Genomic DNA, 24,121 nt, shown 5'->3' with positions numbered 1-24,121 from the left:
GCTATCACTCTAACACTGCGGCGTTTGTTCTAGCACTAGGAGCTGCTTACTTTAGTAGTGCCAAATTTCTGGGTAAAAGGTTCTCTTTAACCGGTTAAGGACCGGGCCCTTTCCTGTTTTTTCATGTCCATTTTTCTCTCCCCACCTTCAAAAATCTATAACTTTTTTATTTTTACACGTAAAGAGCTGTGTGAGGGCTTGTTTTCTGCGTAACAAATTGCACTTCATAATGATGGTATTAAATATTCCATGCCATGTACTCGGAAGCAGGAAAAAAATTCCAAATGCAATGAAAATGGTGAAAAAACGCATTTGCGCCATTTTCTTGTGGGCTTGGATATTACGTCTTTCACTGAGCGCCCCAAATGACATGTCTACTTTATTCTTTGGGTCGGTACGATTAAGGGGATACCAAATTTGTATAGGTTTTATAATGTTTTCATACATTTACAAAAATTAAAACCTCCTGTACAAAAATAATTTTTTTAATTTTGCCAACTTCTGGCGCTAATAACTTTTTTATACTTTGGTGTACGGAGCAGTGGGTGGTGTCATTTTTTGCGAAATTTGATAATATTTTCAATGATATCATTTTTAGGACTGTACGACCTTTTGATCACTTTTTATAGATTTTTTTAGATTTTTCAAAATGGCAAAAAAGTGCCATTTTCGACTTTGGGCGCTATTTTCCGTTACGGGGTTAAACGCATTGAAAAACCGTTATCATATTTTGATAGATCGGGCATTTTCGGACGCGTTGATACCTGATGTGTTTATGATTTTTACTGTTTATTTATATTTATGTCAGTTCTAGGGAAAGGGGGGTGATTTGAAATTTTAGGTTTTTTTATTATAATTTTTTTTTTTTAAACTTTTTTTTATTTTTATTTATACTATTTTTCAGACTCCCTAGGGTACTTTAACCCTAGGTTGTCTGATTGATCCTATCATATACTGCCATACTACAGTATGGCAGTATATGGGGATTTTCTTCCTCATTCATTACAATGTGCTATCAGCACATTGTAATGAAGGGGTTAAAACGAAATAGCCTCGGGTCTTCGGAAGACCCGAGGCTACCATGGAGACGGATCGCCGCCCCCCGATGACGTCACGGGGAGCGGCGATCCCAGGTAAGATGGCGGCGCCCATGCGCCGCTATCTGTTTGAGGCTGCCGGCAGCTTTGCCGGCAGCCCACGCTGCAAAAACACCCGCGATCGGTGCTAGCACCGATCGCGGATGTTACCGGTAAGCCTTTGCTGCAATATGCAGCAAAGACTTACCGGCTATGGAGAGGGCTCAGCCCGTGAGCCCTCTCCATGCAGCGCGACGCGACCGCCGCCGTGAATACACGGCGGGCGGTCGCGAACCGGTTAAACAAAGGAGCCAAATAACGCCTTGTGTTAAGTAATAAAAGAAAAGAGCCTTTACCATTATACTGCACCTTCACCACTACATTACTACTCTCTACAAGAGAAAATATGGGATGCACAAGAATGGTATTGAGGGATTCCAGTACACACAGATAGCATCATTTTCTCCTTTTGTAATTTTACTGTATTGTTCACTAAAACACATTACTGGCCCTTTAACCGGCATCTCAGGGAAACTAAAATATAGTAGGGCAATGATTAATAACAGACTAGAAGAAAAGTCCCAGAAACTGGAGAAAGTCTTGGAAAAGGCTGTTCACAGTCATCAGGCTCTGAAAATTTCTTCCATGAATAACGAAAGCCACAAAAATGTGCTTCTTGTCCAGAACATCACAACACGCATGTCTGCTTACCATCTATACACTAGGCCGATTTATTTTCCACTGGGGCAACATATAGTACCAATCAGATAGTCTTAAACACAGCAAAATATTAAAAGTACAGGCAGTCCCTAGGTTATGTAAATGGGAGGTTCTAAAGTTGAATTTGTATGCAAGTCAGAACAGTTATATTTTATCATTGTAATTCCAGACAAAAAGGTTTCGTTTATTCCTGTATCAATTAGAATTTTCAAGTTTTGTGCTGTAATGGGGACAAGGATTATCAATAAAGCTTCATTACAGGCACTTTACAGCTGATCATTGCAGAGGCTACAGTGGGCAGAGGAGTCTGTCTGTAACTAGCGGTTGTCTATAAGTCGGGTGTCCTTAAGTCAGGGACTGCATGTATCTTTTTATTAAAAAAAAGGGGGGGGGGAAATAAACAGAATTAAACTGAACAAGACATAGGGGGTTATTTATCAAATGCTAGTGCTCGTGCACTGGTGTATGATAGCCCTGCCGCCCCTCTGGGGCACGTTTTATTTCTACGCCAGGTCCTGATAAATGAGCCCTAGTCAAGTGTCCTTATGTCGGGTCCACCTGTACACCTCTAATGCCACTGCATCACTTACCATTTACAGTTTGTAGAAGTCCAGCTTGACAAAACAGTTGCTGGGCTCCACCATACAAACCCTATAATGATGATCAACCACATACTACAACACAAAGCCAAAATGATGAACATGCTGCGCCTTCACACATCCAGCTGTGGTACAATGTATTTCATGATGATGGAAACTGAAAAGCTTTAAACTGCAGAAGACAATGGAGTCTAGATCATGCAGCCTATGATCCCATCTTGTGCCCAAATATCAGGATACTTGGAAGAGTCTTCCCTTTTCTTTTCCAGTCCTTGGCTTGTATTGCCTCTAAAGCCCGCACTATGCATAACAAAATACACCATAATAATAAGATTTCCAATGTAAAACTGTGTGATCCATTTTTTTATTTAGCTTCCTGCGTCTCTGTGTACATACATAGACAGGTACAGTGTGATCATAAGAACCAGGTCTACATTATAGCAAGTGATACAAGATGCTTTTGCCCTAACCTAGACTCCCTCGTGAATTCCTAGAGGTGAAGGAGTTTCTGTGATTTTTCTTCTGTCACTTCACCAGCTGTTAAAAGGCAATGTCAACATTATTATTTTCTATCTTTTACTTGCAACCTGAGAGAGATCTCCCATCTGGCAGTGGGAGGGTCAGTGTGAATCACAGCCAAGACATGTGCATCTTGGTTATTCAGATCATTTATTTGGAAAGCCTTACATCTTCTACAAAGGTTGGATGTAACAACAAACCATTACAAACTATAGTTTTGTCCTGGCAGAATTTGGTTGCTTTTTTTTTTTTTTAAACCTTGCATTTGGTTCAGTCATTCAAACCAGGAAAGCTTCGAACAAAAAATGTTTTAATAAAAATGAAATATTACCGTATATATAAGCAGAGATAACAACACCTACAATTTATAACAGACGAGGACAAATGCAAAGTTTTATTTAGAGGTCATGGGCACTAAATGTTTTGATATATTAGAGGATAACTAGAGTTCTGCTCCTTGTGTTATTCTGGACAGGAGGTCCATGTATCCGCGATGCTGCTTCTAGACAGATTTTCCCTTGTGATGACAGACAGAGATACTGAGAAGTGTATGATTCCCCCCTTCCTCCTCCTGTAGGTGCTATCATGACTCCCCAATTTCACACGCAGCTTTCCCATCTATGCTGATCTCATACAGCTGCTGTGTATTATCCCGGAAACCTTGATGCTTTTGCCTCTTTCTACTGTTATCTTCTTCTTGATGCATTATATAAAGGTGGCCATATACATTACATGAACACCAACAAAATCAGCAGGGCTGGTAAAGCATCTAATGTGCATGCATGTGTTACAATTGTTTTCAGAAGACAGACTTTAGCAAGCTTGATCCTTTGCTCCTATAGCTGGTCTCAGATAACCATGTGGAGGCCACATTCCCCCAGACCCACTGTGACTTTCCAATCATACCACAAGTGTATGGTCCTCTGCTCAAATGATGCTGTAGACCTGAGAAATGCATCCATCACACAATAAAACAGGCCAAAGCGACATAAGCCCCACCAGAGGTGCTTGCCTAATACTCCAAGAACACCATGTATACTCTGCAGCAGTGGGCAATTGACAATTGATGTGCAGTATTATTATGTGCATTTAGATATGCAGAAGTAGCCATTATGTGATATAATTAAAAGACTGGTAAGCCAACACTAAACTAATAGATCTAACTACAAGCTACCGGGTTACGTACAGGAAAAGGTTCTGTAGGTTTGTTCTTAAGTTGAATTTGTATGCAAGTGAGAACTGTACGTTTTGTTTTAGAATTGTAACCCCAGTCAAAAATTTTTTTGGTCTCTGTGACAATTGGATTTTAAGCATGTTGTGCTGTCATAAGAACCAGGACTAGCAATAAAGCTTGCAGACAAATTTGGTAACCGTTACATCTGATCATTATAGCCTAGGGCTAAAGTACAGTAAATACAAAATCCAGAGGTCAGTTTGTAACTAGGGGTTGTCTGTAAGTAGGTAACCGCCTGTACTGCAGTTCAGACACCCTCAAATATCCAGGATAAGGATACTGTAATTCAGCAGGTGTGTCTGAACAGATTTCACTTGTGACTACTTCTAAAGGCATCATCTAAGTGGTTCTTTGGTATTCACCCTTAAACCTCGGATTGAATTCACTGCAGAGAGTATTTTCAGTGAGGATTCGGCAGATTCTCAGTGAGGAGCTTTTTACTCCGGCATCTTCTGTGAAGAAAGGTGCATTAAACAGCTCACAGAGGGAAATGGCTGAGAACTAACTGAAAAGTTTACATTTTCTTAAAGGGCCACCACCAAGGCTTATAAGCAAAGCACCCACAACCTGGAAGAAGAATGCAGCAGACCTGCACAACATATACAATTTATGAAGTACAACAGCAGTGTAAAGAACATATGACTTTGCAGATGTATCACATATACATAATTTCATCCTGTGAGTTCCCTATGCCTTCACAAATCGCTTTCATCTGGATCAGATTTAAAGGAATCTGTTTAGCGTATAGCTTGGGGACTGTCTTGTTTGATATCTCATCCACCACTGCGAGTATACTTGCAGACAATCATCATGCAAGGAAAACAATGACCATAAAGTACCATTGCTGGGACACAGCAGTACAAGAACTTGATGGGACGGAAATCAGCAAATCTGTGCATAAACACTTCCTAAACCAAGGTCAAACAATGAAAAAATGTATCAGGAAGACACGGGATGACGTGGTGAGCCCGAGCACTCAGGAAACCTCCTTCTAAATAGGCTGAGTGGTGACAAATCCACTAGAAGTCACTTCATGTAGAAGATGAGCGCCACCATAGAATTTATTTTATTCTAGTGTGATTGGTACAAATACATAGACAGTGAGACACAGGGGCCCTCCGAGACACATGGTGCAGGACTACAGAGCTACTATTTTGGTCAGCTGTTCGCTGCTTCTTTAAAGGGGTTTTCCCATGAAGGCAACTTAGGTCCTATCCATGGGATAGGGCCCAACTTGCTGATCAGTGGGGATCTCAGTGCCGATACCCCCACAGATTGCGGGAACGCGACCCTTCGCTGCTACTCAGACTAATGGAGCCGACAGGCGCGCATGACCGTTCTGCTCCATTCAGCTATATGGAGCTGTCAGAGATCTTGAATTTCTGTTAGCTCCATAGAGATTAATGGAGCAAAATGATCATGCACGTCCGTCTGCTCCATTAATCTGAGGAGCGGCGAGCGGGGGCTGGTCGGTCTCGGCACTGAGACCCCCACTGATCAGCAAGTTAGGCCCTATGCTATGGATAGGGCCTAACCTGCCTTCATGGGAAAACCCCTTTAATCTTCAATTGGGGTGTGCTCCCCCAACAAGGTGTTTAGCTGCTAGCAGAGGCTTTAATTGTACTCCCAGGCTACTCTCCATTTGCCGTGCTTTCTGTTCACCATGGGAAACCATATAGGACAGCTAGAGATGAGAGGGGTCTTGTTGGGAGGGGCTGAAGTAGAGGATTGCAATAAAATAGGATTTTGGGTGATGTAATTAAAAAACATGCTGCCCTGATTCATATGAATGCCCTCTTCATTTGAATCCCGCCCACTTCAGGAAAAGCTAAATTAAGTCTACAGATTGCCTCATATATCCATTAGCCCTATATCTCAGGCTAGGAAGAAGCCAGCAAAATGATACAGTATAATTGGAATTGTTGGCAAAGGCTCTCTCCAGTTGTGCCAACACTATTTTGTCAGAACTTAAAAAGTTACACTTTTAACAACCCTCCTATCCCTGTAGTAACCTGGTTCTTCTAGAGCTGAAGGTAGGAATTGGTTTATGAACATGAACAACTAGGTTTAGAATTTTGCACTGCGTGTTAATCCTGTACATATTATGTATTCCAGTATACGTGGGATCTACTACTACATAGTGTGATGTCTTACTGTTTTGTAAAGAATTGCTCTGTACTATCCAAGAATGCAAGTTGTTTGGTTGTTTCTACTTATTCTTGGCATAAAGTTAAAAGCAAAAAATATTAATCTGCTATTTTTAGCTTTATAAAAACGATCACTATCTGGTAAGAATCAGATTTCCCTTCACTTAGAATGAAATCATGTGATGTAGGAGTGAAAATGCACCTGTAAACCCCCATTAAACTGACAGAGGCCCTCTGTATTATACCATACAGACACAAACTCTAAAAGAAATACAGTGTGTGACGAGAGGAGCAACAGATGCAACTCAGTGGGAACCATTCAACACAGCGATCCAAGATTTCTGTTGGGAGTTCATAAGAATTGTTTTTCTTCCTCCAGAAACTGTCCCACTCTTGTAGATGCTGCAAATGTTTATACTTTGCTACGTACACATTCCAGTTCAGAGAAGGCTGCAGAACATTTGCACCATTCCCTAAAATCACTTTTCTGCAGTGTGAATAATAAATGGATGTGTCAACTTGTTTCTGGTTGTATTAGATGCCGTTACATGAGAGGTTAGTATGTTAGCAGGCAGATTTTGTCCGTATTTCTGGATAAATATACTTTTGCCCTTACTCGGCCCTGCTGTAGTATGTGTGAGCCTATTGTGTTACTATAATAATTTAAGAGCATTTGGGAGGATCAGCAAGCACAAGTCGTGAGGTTTTTATTGTGTGTGATCTGTAGTACCTGCAGCATAAATTTACATGTTTTGCACAAGGTGAATCTGTGCCAAATCTACAGAAAGTATGCAGCAAATAAGCATAATTACTGTAGATTTGGCACAGATTCGCCTTGTGCAAAACATGTAAATTTATGCTGCAAGTACTACAGATCACACATACCATGCAAACATACCCTAAAAGAATAATCATCTTTATTGCTTATAGAAACCAATTAGAGAGCAACTTTCATTGCACATAGTGATCAGGAAAAGTGAAAGCTGCGCTGTGATTGGTTGCTATTTTCAGACCGGTTTCACCCTAACATCGAATACTCAGATGATAATACATTTGGTAGCGGCTGTGCAGGCATTGTTCTGCCAGGGATTTGGTACATGCCAGAAATAACACCTTCTCTGGTCTGATTTAGATGGTCTATCCTCAAGATAGTCCAAAAACCCTTTAATATCCCCTTCTCATTTTAGTTCCTCAAAGATCTATAACCTCCAATTATATAACTCGTCTGCGGAGAACACAACGGATACTTTCTGATCTATTTTAAGAAGGTAGTTCAGTTTTGTTGGACTGGTAGTCATACCCCACATAATTATACGCTTCAGAATGACTTTTTTTACGTCTGTAAAACTAGTATTACTGCGATAGAGATAGATTACATATTATACATAGCTACATTCAATAAATCCATCTACCTTTATGTACCGTGACATCTAGGTGATGCTTCTGCCTTACATGCCTTTTCTGGAATTTAAAGGGAACCCGTCACCACTATTTTCACAAATACAGCTAGTGACAGGTTCCTATAGAGCTCTAATAACTATTTGACACCCTGCTTGTAGCTAAAAATTATGCCCCTGAGATTCCCATATATTCAACTTTATAGTTTTATCTGGTAACTAAGCATGGCTACATGTAGTCCAGGTGGGCGTGGCCTCCCCGGGCTGAATCCAGCAGCTCCTCCCCATCCCTATCTCTGTATGCTGCTATAATGTCATGTGACCAGGGTGACATCATCGCAGGTCCTATAGCTTTTGTAGCATTAGGAGCTGTACACTAAGCATATATGTCATGAAATCACAGCATATTTTATCACATGAAATCACAGCAGCCTGCATGGAGAGGAGTAGAAGTCCATGGAGGCTGCTGTGATGGTTTTATGTGGTCAGATATGTACATGGGGTATAGTTTTCATATTAAGTAGCTCAAGGACCTTTGATGATGTCACCCTGGTCACATGACATTAGGCCACGCCCCCGTGGACTAGCTCCAAAGCTGCATAGATACCAGGCAAGATTATAACTCTGATTTTATGGGGATCTGAGGGGAACAATTTTTAGCTAAAAGCAGGGTGTCAGATAGTTATTAGAGCTCTATGGGAACCTGCCACTACCTGTATTTGTGAAAATAGTGGTGACGGGTTCCCTTTAAGAAATAACACTAACTGTACAAAACGCAGTATATAGGATCCAACAATGATGACCTGCCTTACACTGGCCTCAATGGTTACATACCATACATTCTAAGAGCACCAGTGAGGCCTGTGATTGGCTAAAGAAGGATGAAATGTACCACTACAACATCGGCACTGAAGCAGCAAGGAAGAAGTCATATTTAGTATATATAATATATGTATAGTATATAAGTGGCATTACATCATTTATACACTTTTACTTTAGTGAAGTGCAGCTATCAATCCACCGGCGCTGTATAAAGTTCAGATCAAAAGGTTGTGCCAACGCATTCAGTGTTCCTAAAGGCTTCACCATAAGTAATCTACATTAAAAAAAAAAAAACTTATTATAAAGCCCTGATTGAATGATGGTATACCCACAGTGCATGCCAGGCCACCAGCAATGGAAATGTCAAGAGATTACATAATTGATATACATCAGAAGAAAAGAATTTAGGATATCGTACAGATGACATCAGACCTTTAGCCAAAACAAGGTCTCATTACATACAATCTAATGTCAAGACAACCTCAAAATGTGAAGAAAAAACTGCTTTTGGAACATTGGAAAGGTCATTGAAGTAAAAGAAAGTTTGACAGTCCATGTGGGAAAGTGATAATTGGGTGTGTAGAAAAACAGTGGGAAGAAGTTATCAGTTTTTCAGTGTAAAAACCACACAAAGTTTCTGAAGCCCATGATACTTTTCAAGAAGTGGGTAGAAGGCAGTTGGAATCCAATTGGAGCACCCAAAGATGTGACAAAATGCATTACCTCTTAATAATTTTTATGGACCCCATTCCAGTATGATTGCTAATATAGATTATATGCCAGGCTTAGTAATCAACAATCAATATCTAATAACTGGCTAGAAAACAGTGACACCTTACATGGCAGATCAGTCTTTGGACGCTCAGCAACCACAATGACATTACCGATAACAAAAATTATCTTTATTGATTCATTTTTCTGACTCATCCACTAACAAAAGAGCAAAAAAAAAAGTGAAAGCAGAATACTCTACATGAATTCACACACCAGCCTATCATCTCCTAGTGAGAATCCCCCTGATTTAAAAAAAAATGCAGTTTTCAATTAGGTAATAGAGAAATACCCACAAATAAACTGGTCAACTTCCTCTTTGTGGTTTGAAGGAAACTCCAAGAGATAGCCAAGTGTTAGAAAATTCCCTGGCAGTGCTTACATCATGAAGGGGGTATACAAGGCACTTACAAAATAAGATCCTTATAAACAAATGTAAAACCATATTCATCTACTGAAGAAACTCCCGATCCAGCCCTATAGGGTCCAGATCAGAAATGATGACAACACATTAACTGCATAAGTGACTGCTAGACCAATCCCTTGGCACTACATGAATGGCGATGACCAAGGAGGCCAGCGATTGGCTAGGTGGTCACATGAACAAGGGACTTGTTGTCATCACTTACATTCAGAGAGGAAACAAGCCCTTCATGCATGTGGAAAATCCGTTTATTTATTTATTTTACATCTACAAAGATGTATGCTCAAAAAAATAAAGGGAACACTTTATAGCTACAAGTGAACCAAACTTCTGTGAAACGAACTGTCCAGTTAGGAAGTAACACTGGTTGACAATTTCACAGGAAACTAGCAAAACACAAGCAGTGGTTCTGCAGATGGGGACCACAGTACCAATGCTTTTTGGCCGATGTTTTGGTTACTTTTGAATGATGGTGCTGCTTTCACCCATCTGCAAGGGTCCGACGTCCGCAGATGGGGGTAGTGCTCACAGCCCAACACCGTGCAGGACACTTGTCATTTGCCAGAGAAGAACAGGATTGGCAAGTTCACCACTGATGCCCTGTCCTCTTCACAGATGAAAACAGCTTCACACTGAGTACATGTGACAGACGTGCCAGTGTCTGGAGACAACATGTAGAGTGATCTGCTGTCTGCAAAATCCTTCATCATGACCGGTTTGGCAGTGGGTCAGTAATGGTGTTCTTTCTTTGGCGGGCTGCACAGCCCTCCATGTGCTCACCAGAGGTAACCTGATTGCCATTAGATGCTGGGATGAGATCCTCAGACCCCTCGTTAGACCATATGCTGGTGTGGTTGGCCCTGGGTTCCTCCTAATGCAGGACAAAGCTAGACCTCATGTGGCTTGAGTGTGTCAGCAGTTCCTACAAGATAAAGGTGTTGAATCTATGGAGTGACCCGCTCACTCCCCAGACCCAAATCCGATTGAGCGCATCAGGTCTCTCCCTAACCACCAACGTCATATTGTACCACAGACAGTCCAGGATTTGTCAGACGCTTTAGTCCAGGTCTGGGAGGAAATCCCTCAGGAGACCATCCTCAACCTCTTCAGGAGCATGCTGAGGTGTTGTATGGAGGTCATACAGGCACATGGAGGTCACACACACACAATACTGAGCCTCAGTTTATCTTGTTTTAAAGGAAACCTACCACTTGGGATAGGGCTTATAAGCTGGACATGCCGTGCACCAGCTCAGGGTGAGCTGGTGCCGGCGCTTATCTCCGTTATGTTTTTAAGTAGTTTTAAAGTGTTTTAACAGTTTATTAATGTTTATATCCTTTCCCGCACCATGCGCGCTACCACTTCCTATTCAGATGCACGCACGGTTGTGCGCATGGTGCGCCGAGTGCGGACCCCGGTGCGGGAAAGCCAGTAAGGATATAAACATTAATAAACTGTTAAAACACTTTAAAACTATTTAAAAACATAACGGAGATAAGCGTCAGCACCAGCTCACCCTGAGCTGGTGCACGGCATGTCCAGCTTATAAACCCTATCCCAAGTGGTAGGTTTCCTTTAAGAACATTAGCTCAAAGTTGGATCAGCCTGTAGTGTGTTTTTCCACTTTAATTTTGATTTCCGTGGATGATTTTTTGTGATTTTGTTGTCAGCACATTCAACTTTGTACAGAACAAAATATTCAATGAGAATATTTCATTCAGTCAGATCAAGGATGTGTTATTGGAATGTCCACTTTATTTTTTAAGCAGTGTATTTAACCATCTTCCCTCACATGTGGAAAGGATCTCCAGAACAATTATAGCAATGAGGAAACCTCGAGTCTCAATAGTGTCCACAATGAATCATCTCTTAAAGAGATAGGGATCAAATACATGGATAGGTTCCAATACATGGTAATATTCAGTTATCTTAGAAGACATGCTTTTCAGTGGAGCAGCAGGGAAGGAGCAGTCAATGTAATCTCTAGGTAGATAATCCTTAGGACAATGGTAGTTGGTTGAGTTGGACTCTTACACTACAAACCAGTTCTGTCTCAACCACACAGATTAAATCTAGCATGTCGCCCCCATCCTATTGTAATCTGATCAGGAGAGCCATGAAGCACCCAGTCCCAGACATTCAATGTCATGGACCCCTTTTCATATGCATCATAGCAGATACTCCAGGAATGCCACCTACTGAGACGCTGCAATGATGTTTGTAACAGGTTAAACAATGTATGGGGAGAGTATTTCCTGTGTTTTAGATGGTCATTTCTGTAGTTCATTACCCATTGTTCAGTAGTCTTTCCGCCAGTGAATGCGCTTTACCCCCTCCCACTGAATCATATCCTTGTTGGGGACTTCTGAAGAATATAGTATCTGATGTAGTATCTGTTTACAGCCATGTATCTTACATAGTTTCAACTCATTAAAAAAGCTATATAAATTAAGTTGACAGCTATTGAATGTAAATTGACAAACAACTATGCCCACTGATTCCAGAATAGTATGTGCAGCTGCCAGCGCCCCCTGGCGCCACTCGTCTCCAGGAGGACATGGTATTGGTCATGATAAATCCAATCTCTTTGCTGACAACACAGATGCTGTCACTCAACCAGGACCAAAAATTACAAAATCAGAAAAGATAATTTAACTTGTTATCTACCAGGTAGTTTGTGACATGGGAAGTGAGTACAGGTGACTCTACTCAAGTGTGAAATATTTCTTTATTGCACACTGACCAATAGATCAGAGGACATAGTCTAGGAAATACAGTCCATATGTTAACTCCGAATAATAAATCTGCCCCAATGTATGACTAGCATATAAGGATCTGCGTACTGTAGAAGCCACTCACCTTCTGAGCTATGATCTGAGACAGTAACCATCACATGAGTGTATAATATGATGTGTGCATATGGTATGTGAGCATTATATAATAAATCTGCATCTCATGCCAGGAACAGGCCTACTAGACAAGAAAATTGAATACTAATATTAATTACGATCACATATATTGCCTATTGCTGTCTGCCGGTGACAATGTGACAAGGAATCGCACTTACTGCTGAACATTCAACCATCCACAATGATCCTAGATTACAGTTCATCAAAAATAACTAACTATCACTTATGATTTGTAAAGCGCTACGGAATTTAATGTCGCTGTATAAAAATTAATAATAATAATATCTCTGCGCGTTTCCTTCTGTTTTGATTGGGTCCTACATTACAAGTTACAAACTCAGTCCAGCATATCAGTTAAGTTTAGGTCTCGGGGATCTGAAGCGTAAACATAAGTACATTGGACCAAAAAAAAAAAAAAAAACTGAGCAAAAATCAATCAAAAGTTGTTTACCGAAAAAATGATGTATGAAAGCAGAGCCTCACTTTTACATGAAACCAATTAACCGTCAGTCACTAAGCAGTTAATTATGGAATCCTAATCTCTGCCATCTCTGGAAAGATTAAGATGGACAATCTGGGATAATCTCTGATGGCCTCATGTCAGCCACCCCCATGCACTGCCTGTCTAATCTATCTATATTAGAAGCAGACAGCCTTAGCGTCTACCATTACATAGCACTCGTCCTCAGGTAAAGAACTGACATTTGTTCTCCGTTGGTCTGGAGATGATGCGTCTCCTGTTCCATAAGAAGTAGCTGTCTATTGGAGCGGCCTTGTAACACGCCTCCTCCATAGAGTTATGCACAAATTCCTCAAATCCCAAAAGAGACTTCAGCCGAGCAAGGGAAAAAAGTTCTCCACTGAAGAGAAGAAAAAAAAAAAGGAAAAAGACAGCAGTGACGGAGGTCTCCAGACCTAAACAAATAGGCAGTATATAATGAGCCCTAGTGTCATCACAGGCCAGATCCATAGTGGGAGACAAAAACGTAACCAAAACCAGAGGCGAAAACTCCAGACAGACCCGACACAGAAAACACGAGCCAGACGGCCAACAAGAGGGAAATGGGAGCACAAGAGCCAAGACATAGCACAACCAGACGGACATATAATAAACTTCACATAGTACATCAAGGCTGGGGATAGAGAACCTCTTACCGGCGGTACAGTCACCGGGCAGACGTCTAATTCTGCTTAATGCCCGCAGGCAAGAAAAGACACTGTCCCAGTACTGGCTAAAATAGTTCAGTGAAAAAATGTTTCTGTATGACCTTCAAAGCCTTAAGTATAGCCACCAAAATGCCAAATGTGGATATGGCCACACCTAGACCACATCTTGCCCTGGATAGGAGCGCCCAGTTGGGCCTGGCACCAGGTCTCAAGTTTAAATGGCCCTGGCACCAGATTTCATGGTCCAGTTAACAAGATCTATTACGCCCTCACCCTGTGTACCCCCATCCAGTCCGTCCAGAAAAGTGTACAGTCGTCAGCTCTTGGTACCTCCATTCAGTCAGCACTTGCCCCGGATATCATCATCCAGAACACCTTCACTTTGTACATCTCTCCAGAGATGGCTTCACCTTGGGTATCACTGGATGTCAATGGCACTCATCCTGCTATCCCCACTCTGTCAGCCATTACCGTGCCATTCAGTTGGCCCTGACCACTAGGCATCACCTTACCACAGATATCACCTTACAGTCAGCACCTAGCTCAAGCATAACCCTCCAATCAACCCCTACTTCAGCTCCAGGCTGCCCCTTCCACGGGCATCACCGCCCAGGCTGCCCCTTCCACGGGCATCACCGCCCAGGCTGCCCCTTCCACGGGCATCACCGCCCAGGCTGCCCCTTCCACGGGCATCACCGCCCAGGCTGCCCCTTCCACGGGCATCACCGCCCAGGCTGCCCTGGCCCAAAGTGTCATAACAGGACGCAGCCATTAAGAACCATTAAATAGTTAAGGATTACCCAGGGCCCTGCCAACAAGTCAGTCCTGGCACCGGACACCCACATGCAGTATGGAGCAGCTTGTAGATACAGGTCACAGTGTGGTACCCCTGGGGTACAAGCTCCCTGTACCCCGGTGCCCGGGCACCTCTGAGGCCAGGAGCGGCCGCTCACTATGGGCACGGTCCCGCACACTCCTCAGGCTCTCCGCTCCGGCCATCACCGGGCACATCACCAGCACAAGAAAGTAACTTCACAACTCACCAAGACCAGCGCGAACCTCTCCTCCAGCTCCCCCGGGTCCGGCATCGGAACTTTCAGAGGTAATAAGGGGGTTCCCGGGGCTCCCCCCGCACTCTCCGCGTTCCCCATATTTGGGAGCCCGGTACACTGCACCCCACAAGCCGGGTGTCCCCCGCTACACCGACACAAAGTCCCCGGGACCCATCCTTTGTACTAGAGAGTCCCGCCTCGCAGCCCACACTATGCTCAGCTCCATTCACCCCAGCCGCACACTCCAAGCCACGCCCCTCATCCCTGGCCCCATTGGTACACTGCCTGATACACTCTCCCCTCATTGGAGCAGAGGTTGCCTGTGGAATTCCAGTCACACAGCGCCCTCTACTGGTGTCGTATGGCGGGAACATGCAACAGTTGTGTCAATGTAACTTTTTTACCGTGTACCGTGTGTCACGTGTTGTCTGTCCCGGTTCTATGTATTCTCTATAGTGACGTCATCGCAGGAATCATCTTATTGTGACATCATCCACCAATCAGGACGAAAATAGTTCCACTCTCCCAGGTGTCCCCTTCCCCCACCTCTAATGGTCTCAACAGCTGCTAGGACCTTCACAAACTGGAAAACTGCTTCAAGGTGCAGTGCTGTGTGTAAAGTTGTAGTCATGGTTGGGGAGTAATGCATTATGGGTAGGGTCCACAACCCTAGAACTACTAGTCCAATGCAAAATAAAGAGAAGACACACAAAATAATGTATCATTGCAGTTATGTCAGTTTTCTGTCTTAAAATTGTCACATTTCTACACTTTTCATTTAAAAAGAACCCTTCATGGTGTCTTCCCACGTGGTGTTTTTCTTGCGTTTTTAAACGCATCCAAAATTAAAGTGGAATGGGGTTTGAGCAGAACGCATATGCGTTTGCAATGAGCGCATGTGTTTCAGGCAAACCCCCCCTCCCACTTGCGTTTTTGGATGTGTTTAAAAACGCAAAAAAATGCCACATGGGAAGGCACCCTGAGGGCGCGTTCACACGTTGCGTTTTGGTCGCGTTTTCATTTCGTTTGAAATGCATTATAACAGCTGATGAGAGGTAATTTGCCTAATTACATTACCGTCTACGTTTGTTAACACAATGTTAACGCATGCGTTAACCCGTTATTAACGCATGCGGTCACACGTGGAGTTTTAAACCCGTTTTTGGTCGGTTTTTAAGAAGTCCATTAAAAAGCTCATACGTTTTTCAAAAATGCATGAGTTTTTTTTTTTTTTTTTTTAAAAGGCATGCGTTTTTTGACAGACTGCTTTTTTAAAAACGGACCAAAATGGGTTTAAAACGCCATGTGTGGCATCACCCTTACAGCGCGTTCACACATTCCGCTAGCGTTTCTCTGGAAACGCATATGCAATTGGGCCGAGCCCTGCCCCCTGTGCGCTAGTGCCACGTTATGAACACATTATGAATTTAAAAAACACCCCCATTTCTTTGAGGGTACGGTCACACGTACCACTTACACTGCCAAATCACATATGCTTTTCTATTGAAAACTCATTGGGGCAAATTTACTTACCTGCTCCTGTTGCAATCCACGATTTGGACGGGCCGATGCGCCAAAATCCGATCGTGTGCGCCGAAATCCCCCGTTAAATGCGGCGCAAACCAACGAAAATGCACTCTGAAAATGCGCTCCCCGGACCCTTAGTAAATGAGCCCCATTGTCTTAATGCAAGACAACGGGTTCTGGTTACTGATCACATGCACTTCCATAGAAACGCATATGAATTGGGCCAAGGCCCAACCCTGAACATTAGCGCTGCTTTTGTAAACACAGCGCTGGCAGTACATGTGACCCCACCCTCATACTTACCTTCCCTCCTGAGCTCCATGCACCGGTGCTCTATTGCGAGTGAAGTTGGAGGTCGATCTGGCCAGATCTTACGTCACCAGAGCGCTATAAATGAATAATCGTTCCCCTTATTCGTCCAGTTCCTACCTGATCCCACCCATTAAGATTGCAACGGGCGGGACCAAGTGGGACTCAACAAGTGAGGGGAGTGATTATTAAATGATAAGCCGGTAGAGACAAGAGGCACTCATGTGACATTAAAAAAACTCGTTGCCATCAAAATCTGGAGTATAATAAAAGCAATTCCTAGCAAATGAAGTCATAACGTGTTAGTAAGACTAGTCTTCCATCAGTCAATCTGATGGAAGATGTCCTTTGAGACAACTTACTCCAGACTTTTCAAAAAGTCCCAAATTTATGAGCAAATCCACTCCAATCCAGTCCTGGCATAGGAAAACCTTAGGCTGCATTCACACATGGCGTCAATGTATATGGTGTGAAACGCATCAGAACAACTGAAGAGAGGAGATTTGCCTAATTACTGCCAACATTGCATTTACAAAACACGTGTTTGTTAACGCTATGTTAACACATGCATAAATGCAATGTTGACAGTAATATAATCAATGAATTGCTCTGGACGGGCAAGTAAATGTGCCGCTTTGTATTCAATGGGGCAGATTTATCATTTGGCAGGATCTTAGGCCTTTTTCACACTTTAATTGCAGCGCAAACTGCAAAAAGCACTAAGCACTAACACGCCCCTTTAGGCACATTTTTTCTGCCTTGTTGCACACAGTCCAGCCACAACACTAAACTTGCACAGACACATATATAAATACATGTGGACGCAGTTTGCACATTCTTTTCAGTGCAAAGTCAGACAGAAAACTGGCGCAAACACTTGTGGGCTAATGGGTTAAAGTGCAATCTGCACATCAAAAACATATGAAGAACGTGTGTGGGAAAAACGCAACTATGAGAGGGGCTGAGGCTACGTGCAGATGGAAATTCCATTGCATTTGAAAATGCAACACACAGACTTAAAGGAGTATTCCCATCTGGACATTCACATTTAATTGAATTCATTTGCCACATGTAAACATTTCTTCAATTGGATGTTATTAAAAAAAATGTTTATGTGTTAAGATAATTTCTCAGAAATGTAGCCATGTTGTCCCTTAGAAACCAACTGGCTTCCTCGGATACGACCACCCCGCACTCTGGCAGCAGTGGCCAGACATGTACTATTCAGTACTGCCTGACCACCTGGATTCAGCATTTATTACCACAGGACGGCTATGGGACATGTAGTAACTCCTGGACATTTCATATACAAAAACCTTTTGTTTCTTTAGGCAATCCCTCCAGCAGAGGTGGACGTATCCAAGGACATATTCTTGACTCTAAGGGAAGAAATCATCTTCACCCAGGTAAATTTTTTTAAAATAACGTCTAATTGAAGAAATGTATATATATGGCAGATTAATCAAACTGAATGTTAATGCCCAGACGAGAATACTCCTTTAATCTTACTTCCGTAGATGATCACAGGAGGAGTCTGTACGTTGCGTTTGGAAATGCAACGTAATTGCCACATGTGAATCGGCCTTAGGGCTCATCCAAACATCCGTTTTTCATGTCATAATGTCATTCGTGATTTCAGTGGATAGCATAATGACCCTTATGCTACTCACATGTTGTATATGTCACTGACTGACCCTGCTCTTTGTACATATCAGACCCATTATACTCCATGGACAGATAAAGACTTGCTTTGAAAATGTTAGGTGTATTCATGATTAGAAATTTTAGATATATACACTGAAACAGAGAATGGCCTACAGTAGCAATGCTTATCAATATCCAATGTTTATACTATGGTTATACTAATTTTACACAGGATGGCTCACAGTAAAGTGCATTCAATAGTGCATAATCGTGCATCATTAATAATACTGTCAGAAAAGAGCCAATTAGACCAAAAGAGAATATCTAAAGTGCAATACAGTGTCACACATTCATTATCCTAATATATATATACATATTATAAATAAACGTTAGTGATAGTAATGGAGATAAACAAATGAATTACAAGAAGGGGAGGTGGTCACCTCGGGATTCAACAGCTACCCAAATACGTAAAGCATTGAAATTAGTTCACAGAAACTAGAAAAAGATTGTTTTGATGTACATAGTACCGTATATACTCATGTATAAGCCGAGTTTTTCAGCACAAAAAATGTGCTGAAAAATGTTCCCTCGGCTTATACACGAGTCAATAAAACTATACTATAAGTAAAAAATACTTAAAAAACAATAAACTTATATACTCACCCTCCGGTGGCCCCGATGTGCAGCGCTGCTCCCCCGATGTCCGCGCCACTTGTCTTCAGGCGTCCGCGCCGCTTGTCTTCAGGATTCCGCGCCTGTCTTCTTTCTTCTGCTGGGCGCCGCCATGTCTTTCCCTCGGACGGCGCCTAGTATGACGTCAGCAGCGGCGCGTCATACTAGGTGGGAGAGAGCAATGGCGGCGCCCAGCAGAAGAAAGAAGACGGACGCGGAAGCCTGAAGACAAGCGGCGCGGACGCCTGAAGACAAGTGGCGCGGACATCGTGGTAGCAGTGCTGCACATCGGGGCCACCGGAGGGTGAGTATATAAGTTTATTATTTTTTAATGCTAGGGGCAAGCTGTATACCACTGGGGGCAAGCTGTATACCACTGGGAGCAGGCTGTATACCACTGGGGGCAAGCTGTATACCACTGGGAGCAGGCTGTATACTACTGGGGGCAAACTGTATACTACTGGGGGCAGGCTGGGCTGGCTGTATACTATAGGGGGCTGGTTGGCTATATACTGGGGGGGGGGTCTGTGACCAATGCATTTCCCCACCCTCGGCTTATACTCGAGTCAATAGTTTTCCCCAGTTTTGGTGGTAAAATTATGGGTCTCGGCTTATACTCGGGTCGGCTTATGCTCGAGTATATACGGTATATATAATCAATTCGTAATCTTAAATTCATTAATATGAAAAAATACCAAAATATATATAAAAAAAACAGAAAAGGTAAGTAAGTAAATGAAGTCCAGAAGGCTTAAAGGCTAGTCAAAGGATTCAAATAGAGTCTGGTGGTAAGTTCAGTGGCAAACAGGTTGTTGTTCCTTTTTCGTTAAATCAGCGCTCATCCTTGAAGAATCCCAAGGGTCAGGTGAAGACGAATATACATCAACAGTCGGTCAAGCTCCAGAGTCGAGAAGAACACAAACCCTCCAGGTCATGGGGCAACCCGCACAGCATCATGGTTATGTGAAGAATCTTATGAGTAGATATCAAAAGGGCAAAGAAAACTATAAAAGACATCCAAAATAGTCAACAATCAATATTAGTACCTGATAGCATTAAGGGATGGGAAGGACAAAGAAATTATATAGAAATCTATATGTGTGATAAGGGACCATTTTTAAGTGTGAAAGAAGAAAAAGGTCTAGATGACATTGTTTATGTGTATATGAAAGGAAGAATGAAATGTGAATAAATAAGTGTAAGGGGGCCATAAGGGTCCCAAAAACTACCAGCGATACTTAAAGGGAACCTAACACCACGAATCTACCTATAAAGGTAGATCGGGTGGTAGGTGGATGTAAGGGACGTGAGGAGAGCTCTTTTTAGAGCTAATCCTCATGTCCCCGCTAACTTTTGGGAAACTTTATTAACCTAATATGTAAATTTAGTTATGCGGTTACTGGGGCGTGGAGTAGCCGGCACGAGGCTACACAGCGCGGCTTCTCCATGCCCCAGTAGCCACATTACTCCTCCTACCCTGTTGTGTCCGGCGCGCAGCTCCTCGTAGCTGCGCGCCCTCGTCTGACAAGCCGGCTACTGCGCATGCGCAGTAGCTCCGGCCTCGGAGTTGGGACTGCTCAGCCGGCGTTCTGCGCATGCGCAGAACGCCATCATATCGGACGAGGGCGCGCAGCTACGAGGAGCTGCGCGCCGGACACAACAGGGTAGGAGGAGTAATGTGGCTACTGGGGCGTGGAGTAGCCGCGCTGTGTAGCCTCATGCCGGCTACTCCACACCCCAGTAGTCGCATAACTAAATTAACATATTAGGTTAATAAAGTTTCCCAAAAGTTAGTGGGGACGTGAGGATTAGCTCTAAAAAGAGCTCTCCTCACGTCCCTTACATCCACCTACCACCCGATCTACCTTTATAGGTAGATTCGTGGTGGTAGGTTCTCTTTAAGGCAGGGCCCTTCAACATGCAGGCACTTACCCCTGAGGAAGTCACAGGACTGCGACGGAACGCGTGGGGTACCTCCAGCCACAAGTAACACTGTGACCGTATCTTCCCACTCTTTCACCCTGTGACCTTCCTTGACCTGCATATCCAGGATGTTGTCTATATCCATGGGTTAACCCTAGTACTTGTTAGTTTTCCATCTTTAGGGATCTTTGTTGACCGATACAGGGACTACTGCAGGAGTCCTTTTATCTATTCATGCAGGATATTTATGCATTGGTTATTTTGATTTGATTTGTGGGAATTGAATGTGTATCCTTTAAATATTTGTGGCTGAATGTGGATCGACTTATATTGTCTTGGTCCACTTGTTGTTCTCTTATGTGTGTTCTCACACTTTTTAATTGTTTTTAAGGTGTTTTTTGAAGCATGGTATTTGTTAAAAGAAAAAACTTTTCAATAAATAAAATTTAATGTACTTTTTGCCTATGCATACTAGCTTTGCTTCTTTGTTGCATATCATATTTTAGTGTGCCGGTGATCCTGTGACTATTTGGTTACTACACTCTTGTCTACTTATTGAGTACATAGGAAAAGGGGATGCCATTATATTTCTAGGATCTTGCAATAGCAATTTTAGCTGCTAAGAGGATATATTGTATCTGTTGACGTGTGGTTTTACGGATTTCTGTCATTTGACCATTCAGAAGAGCAGTTACTAGGTTGACAGTCCGTCAAATGGCGGAACAGGTCCCAGATTGCCCTCCAGAATCTCGCTAATACCGTGCGATCCCCCTGACTAATAGTTTATGTGTTTCCCAATGTAGTATTGTATCTTCTTCCTCCGCTGTTGTGTCAGAGAAACGGGTTTGTCATTGTCTTTGACATTTAGTAGTCATTTTTTGTGATTCTTTGTAATTCGTTGATTTAATAGTGATTCGTTGAGCCCCCTTGTAAATGTCGGCTTGCCGCCCCCTAAGGTGTAATGTTGGAGCATGAGAGGGTCATGGTCGGACCAGTGGGTTGCTAGTATTTTTACTAGCCACCGGTATCATTTGTGATGAGAGAAAAATATGGTCAATTCTAGTGTGAACTTTATGAGCTATGGAGCTATGGAGTAATCTCAGGTGGTTGGGTTGAGTTCTCTTCAAGTCCTAGGCTACCGGGGGGGTCACTTTTATTTCTTGGGTCAGAGCATTTGTCACAGGAGGCATCAAGCGCCAGGTAGGAGTCTACTGCCATTACTATCGACCCACAGTACAAGTGGGCAGAGAGTTCTCCACATGCTATTGAAAAAACTTACCTGGTTCGTATTGGGAGCATAAAAATTTATGAAGGTGATGGGTGAATCATGGATGGTACCTTTATAGCAATAAGTCCTGTGGGCATGGAAAGGTGTTGATTTGGAAAACCAAACACCTACTCCTCGATGTTTGGTAAGTGCAGACGCAAGATGACTCTGAGGAAACGGTCCATGATAGAACTTTGGCTGTGAAGACAAAGAGAAATGAGTTTTACTAAATAAATATCGATTTGTAGTTTGCAAAGGCTTTCCGCCATTTAATCGGTGAGTTGCACATTGTGGGACACAAATATATATGGGGGATCCTCTTTAGACCCAGCCATGATTTACAATGGGAGTACTATCATACCAGGGGACCCAGGCATGGGCCAGGGCAGCCACACCTGTGACACAGAAAGGTGAGGAAGGGCTAAGGATGGGAAACCAATGACAAGACACAGACCCATGAGGGAAGGGACACGGGGAAAGACAAGTGGTAAAACCAAAGTAACAGTAACAACCTCGTAAGAAATATGAACCATTTCCAGGGGTCTCAAATTTTCATTAAATGAGAACTATAGAGACGCAGACCCCAAGCAAGACCAAACTGTAATTATACATTTCTAAGCTGGTATTTCTTTTGATGTGCGTAACCCATGCGCTCCACTTTCGGTTATCATAGAATTCTTTTTTTCTGTTGGTTTTATGCCCTCTCGTCCCATCGTTGAGGGCGCGGGGAGGCGAGGTCCCTATGTCTACATTTTTTTTTCTCTCCCCCTTCCTAAAGGTCCAGAGAGTTGTTCTTCTTCTGGGAATGTTGAGAATGAATGCTGCTTATTTTTATGATGGAACAGCAACTTAAATGGGAAGAAACATCTACATGTAATGGCGCTTTGCTGCAGGAGCTGTATAAGTGATCGCAGGTCCCAGCATTTTTTGATCGTAGAGGCAATATCAGGAAAAATCTGTATGTCACAGTCCATAAAGTGAATCTTAGGTTGCTTCCCAGCTGCTTCCATTACTCCTTCTGTGATTGAGTAATAGCGGGGTTTCACAATGATGTCCCTCGGCAGGCCATCCGATCTGACCGTCAATAGGGCTCTGTGAGCCCGGTTAATTTCTAAATGAGACCCAGAAACATTTGCTATTAAGTGCTGTTTCAGCTTCCTAGCTATATTGTGGGTATCAGTATAAATCAATGGCAGGTCTCTCGATGTCCGCCAATGCTGTGTCTAGTTGTCCTTGTAATTCTACCTTGTGGCAGGAATTCTGATTCACTTTCTTTACTGTGTTGTCAAGCTTTGATTCAATAGCAGCTATATTGTCTAGTGCCTAACTTGGTGAGCACCTAATCTCCTCCATGCAGTCCTGAAGAGACCATGCTGCCTGGAGTAGTCGACCCCAATGAGGGTCTTAGGGTATCTAATGGTGGAGAAGTGCAGGTACCTGAATTGAGACCATGCTGCCTGGAGTAGTCAACCCCAATGGGGGGCTTGGGGTATCTAATGTTGGAGAAGTGCAGGTACCTGAATTGGCGGGTTAGAAGATCTCTGGGAGATCCTGGGAGGGTGCTGTCGACTCACTTGTGTGGCCGCGAATCCGAGTCCCAGAAGATGGTGGCTCGCCATGCAGTCCCGGCTGTAAGAGTTGAGCATTTATGTACACTCTGCCCATCTTGACAAAAATAAAAACACGAAATTCCGAAATTATCAAACAAGAAAAGTATTCAGACCCTTTGCTGTTCATTTTCTTCTTTTCCTCCTTGAGATGGTTCTACTCCTTCATTGGAGTGTTTAATTAAACAATTTGGACTTGATTAGGAAGACCTCATGGTGCATGTCAGAGCACAAGGGCATCATGAGTGTCAGGATTCAGGAGGAGTGGATCCTCTGGATCACCGGAGGAGGTGGTACTAACCAATACCTGGGACCGGAGTCTAAGTGGCACC

At 43.0% G+C, this 24,121-nt stretch overlaps 2 protein-coding genes across 9 annotated transcripts in view; one reads left to right on the top strand and one right to left on the bottom strand.

Moving 5' to 3' along the window:
- FMNL3 (formin like 3) overlaps positions 1 to 16,718 on the bottom strand; it is a 65,647-nt gene extending 48,929 nt beyond the window's left edge. For 6 of the 8 annotated variants that reach the window (XR_011853107.1, XM_072135173.1, XM_072135175.1 and 3 more), the window contains exon 1: positions 14,829 to 15,096. Coding sequence is in view for 5 of the 8 variants with exons in the window: in XM_072135173.1 (XP_071991274.1) it covers positions 14,829 to 14,936 (108 nt within the window). In the remaining 3 variants the exon portion in view is untranslated. Of the gene's footprint in view, positions 1 to 14,828; positions 15,097 to 15,241; positions 15,288 to 16,667 lie in introns of those variants that run through there. The other 2 variants (XM_072135176.1, XM_072135177.1) reach the window with 2 other exon arrangements.
- TMBIM6 (transmembrane BAX inhibitor motif containing 6) overlaps positions 15,357 to 24,121 on the top strand; it is a 49,534-nt gene continuing 40,769 nt past the window's right edge. The window contains exons 1-2 of the mRNA XM_072135194.1: positions 15,357 to 15,438; positions 18,005 to 18,079. The gene's annotated coding sequence lies outside the window, so the exon portion shown is untranslated. The remainder of the gene's footprint in view (positions 15,439 to 18,004; positions 18,080 to 24,121) is intronic.

Source organism: Engystomops pustulosus, chromosome 2 (assembly GCF_040894005.1).
Source record: "Engystomops pustulosus chromosome 2, aEngPut4.maternal, whole genome shotgun sequence".
Taxonomy (NCBI): Eukaryota; Metazoa; Chordata; class Amphibia; order Anura; family Leptodactylidae; genus Engystomops; species Engystomops pustulosus.
This window is presented reverse-complemented; position numbering and strand designations above follow the sequence as displayed.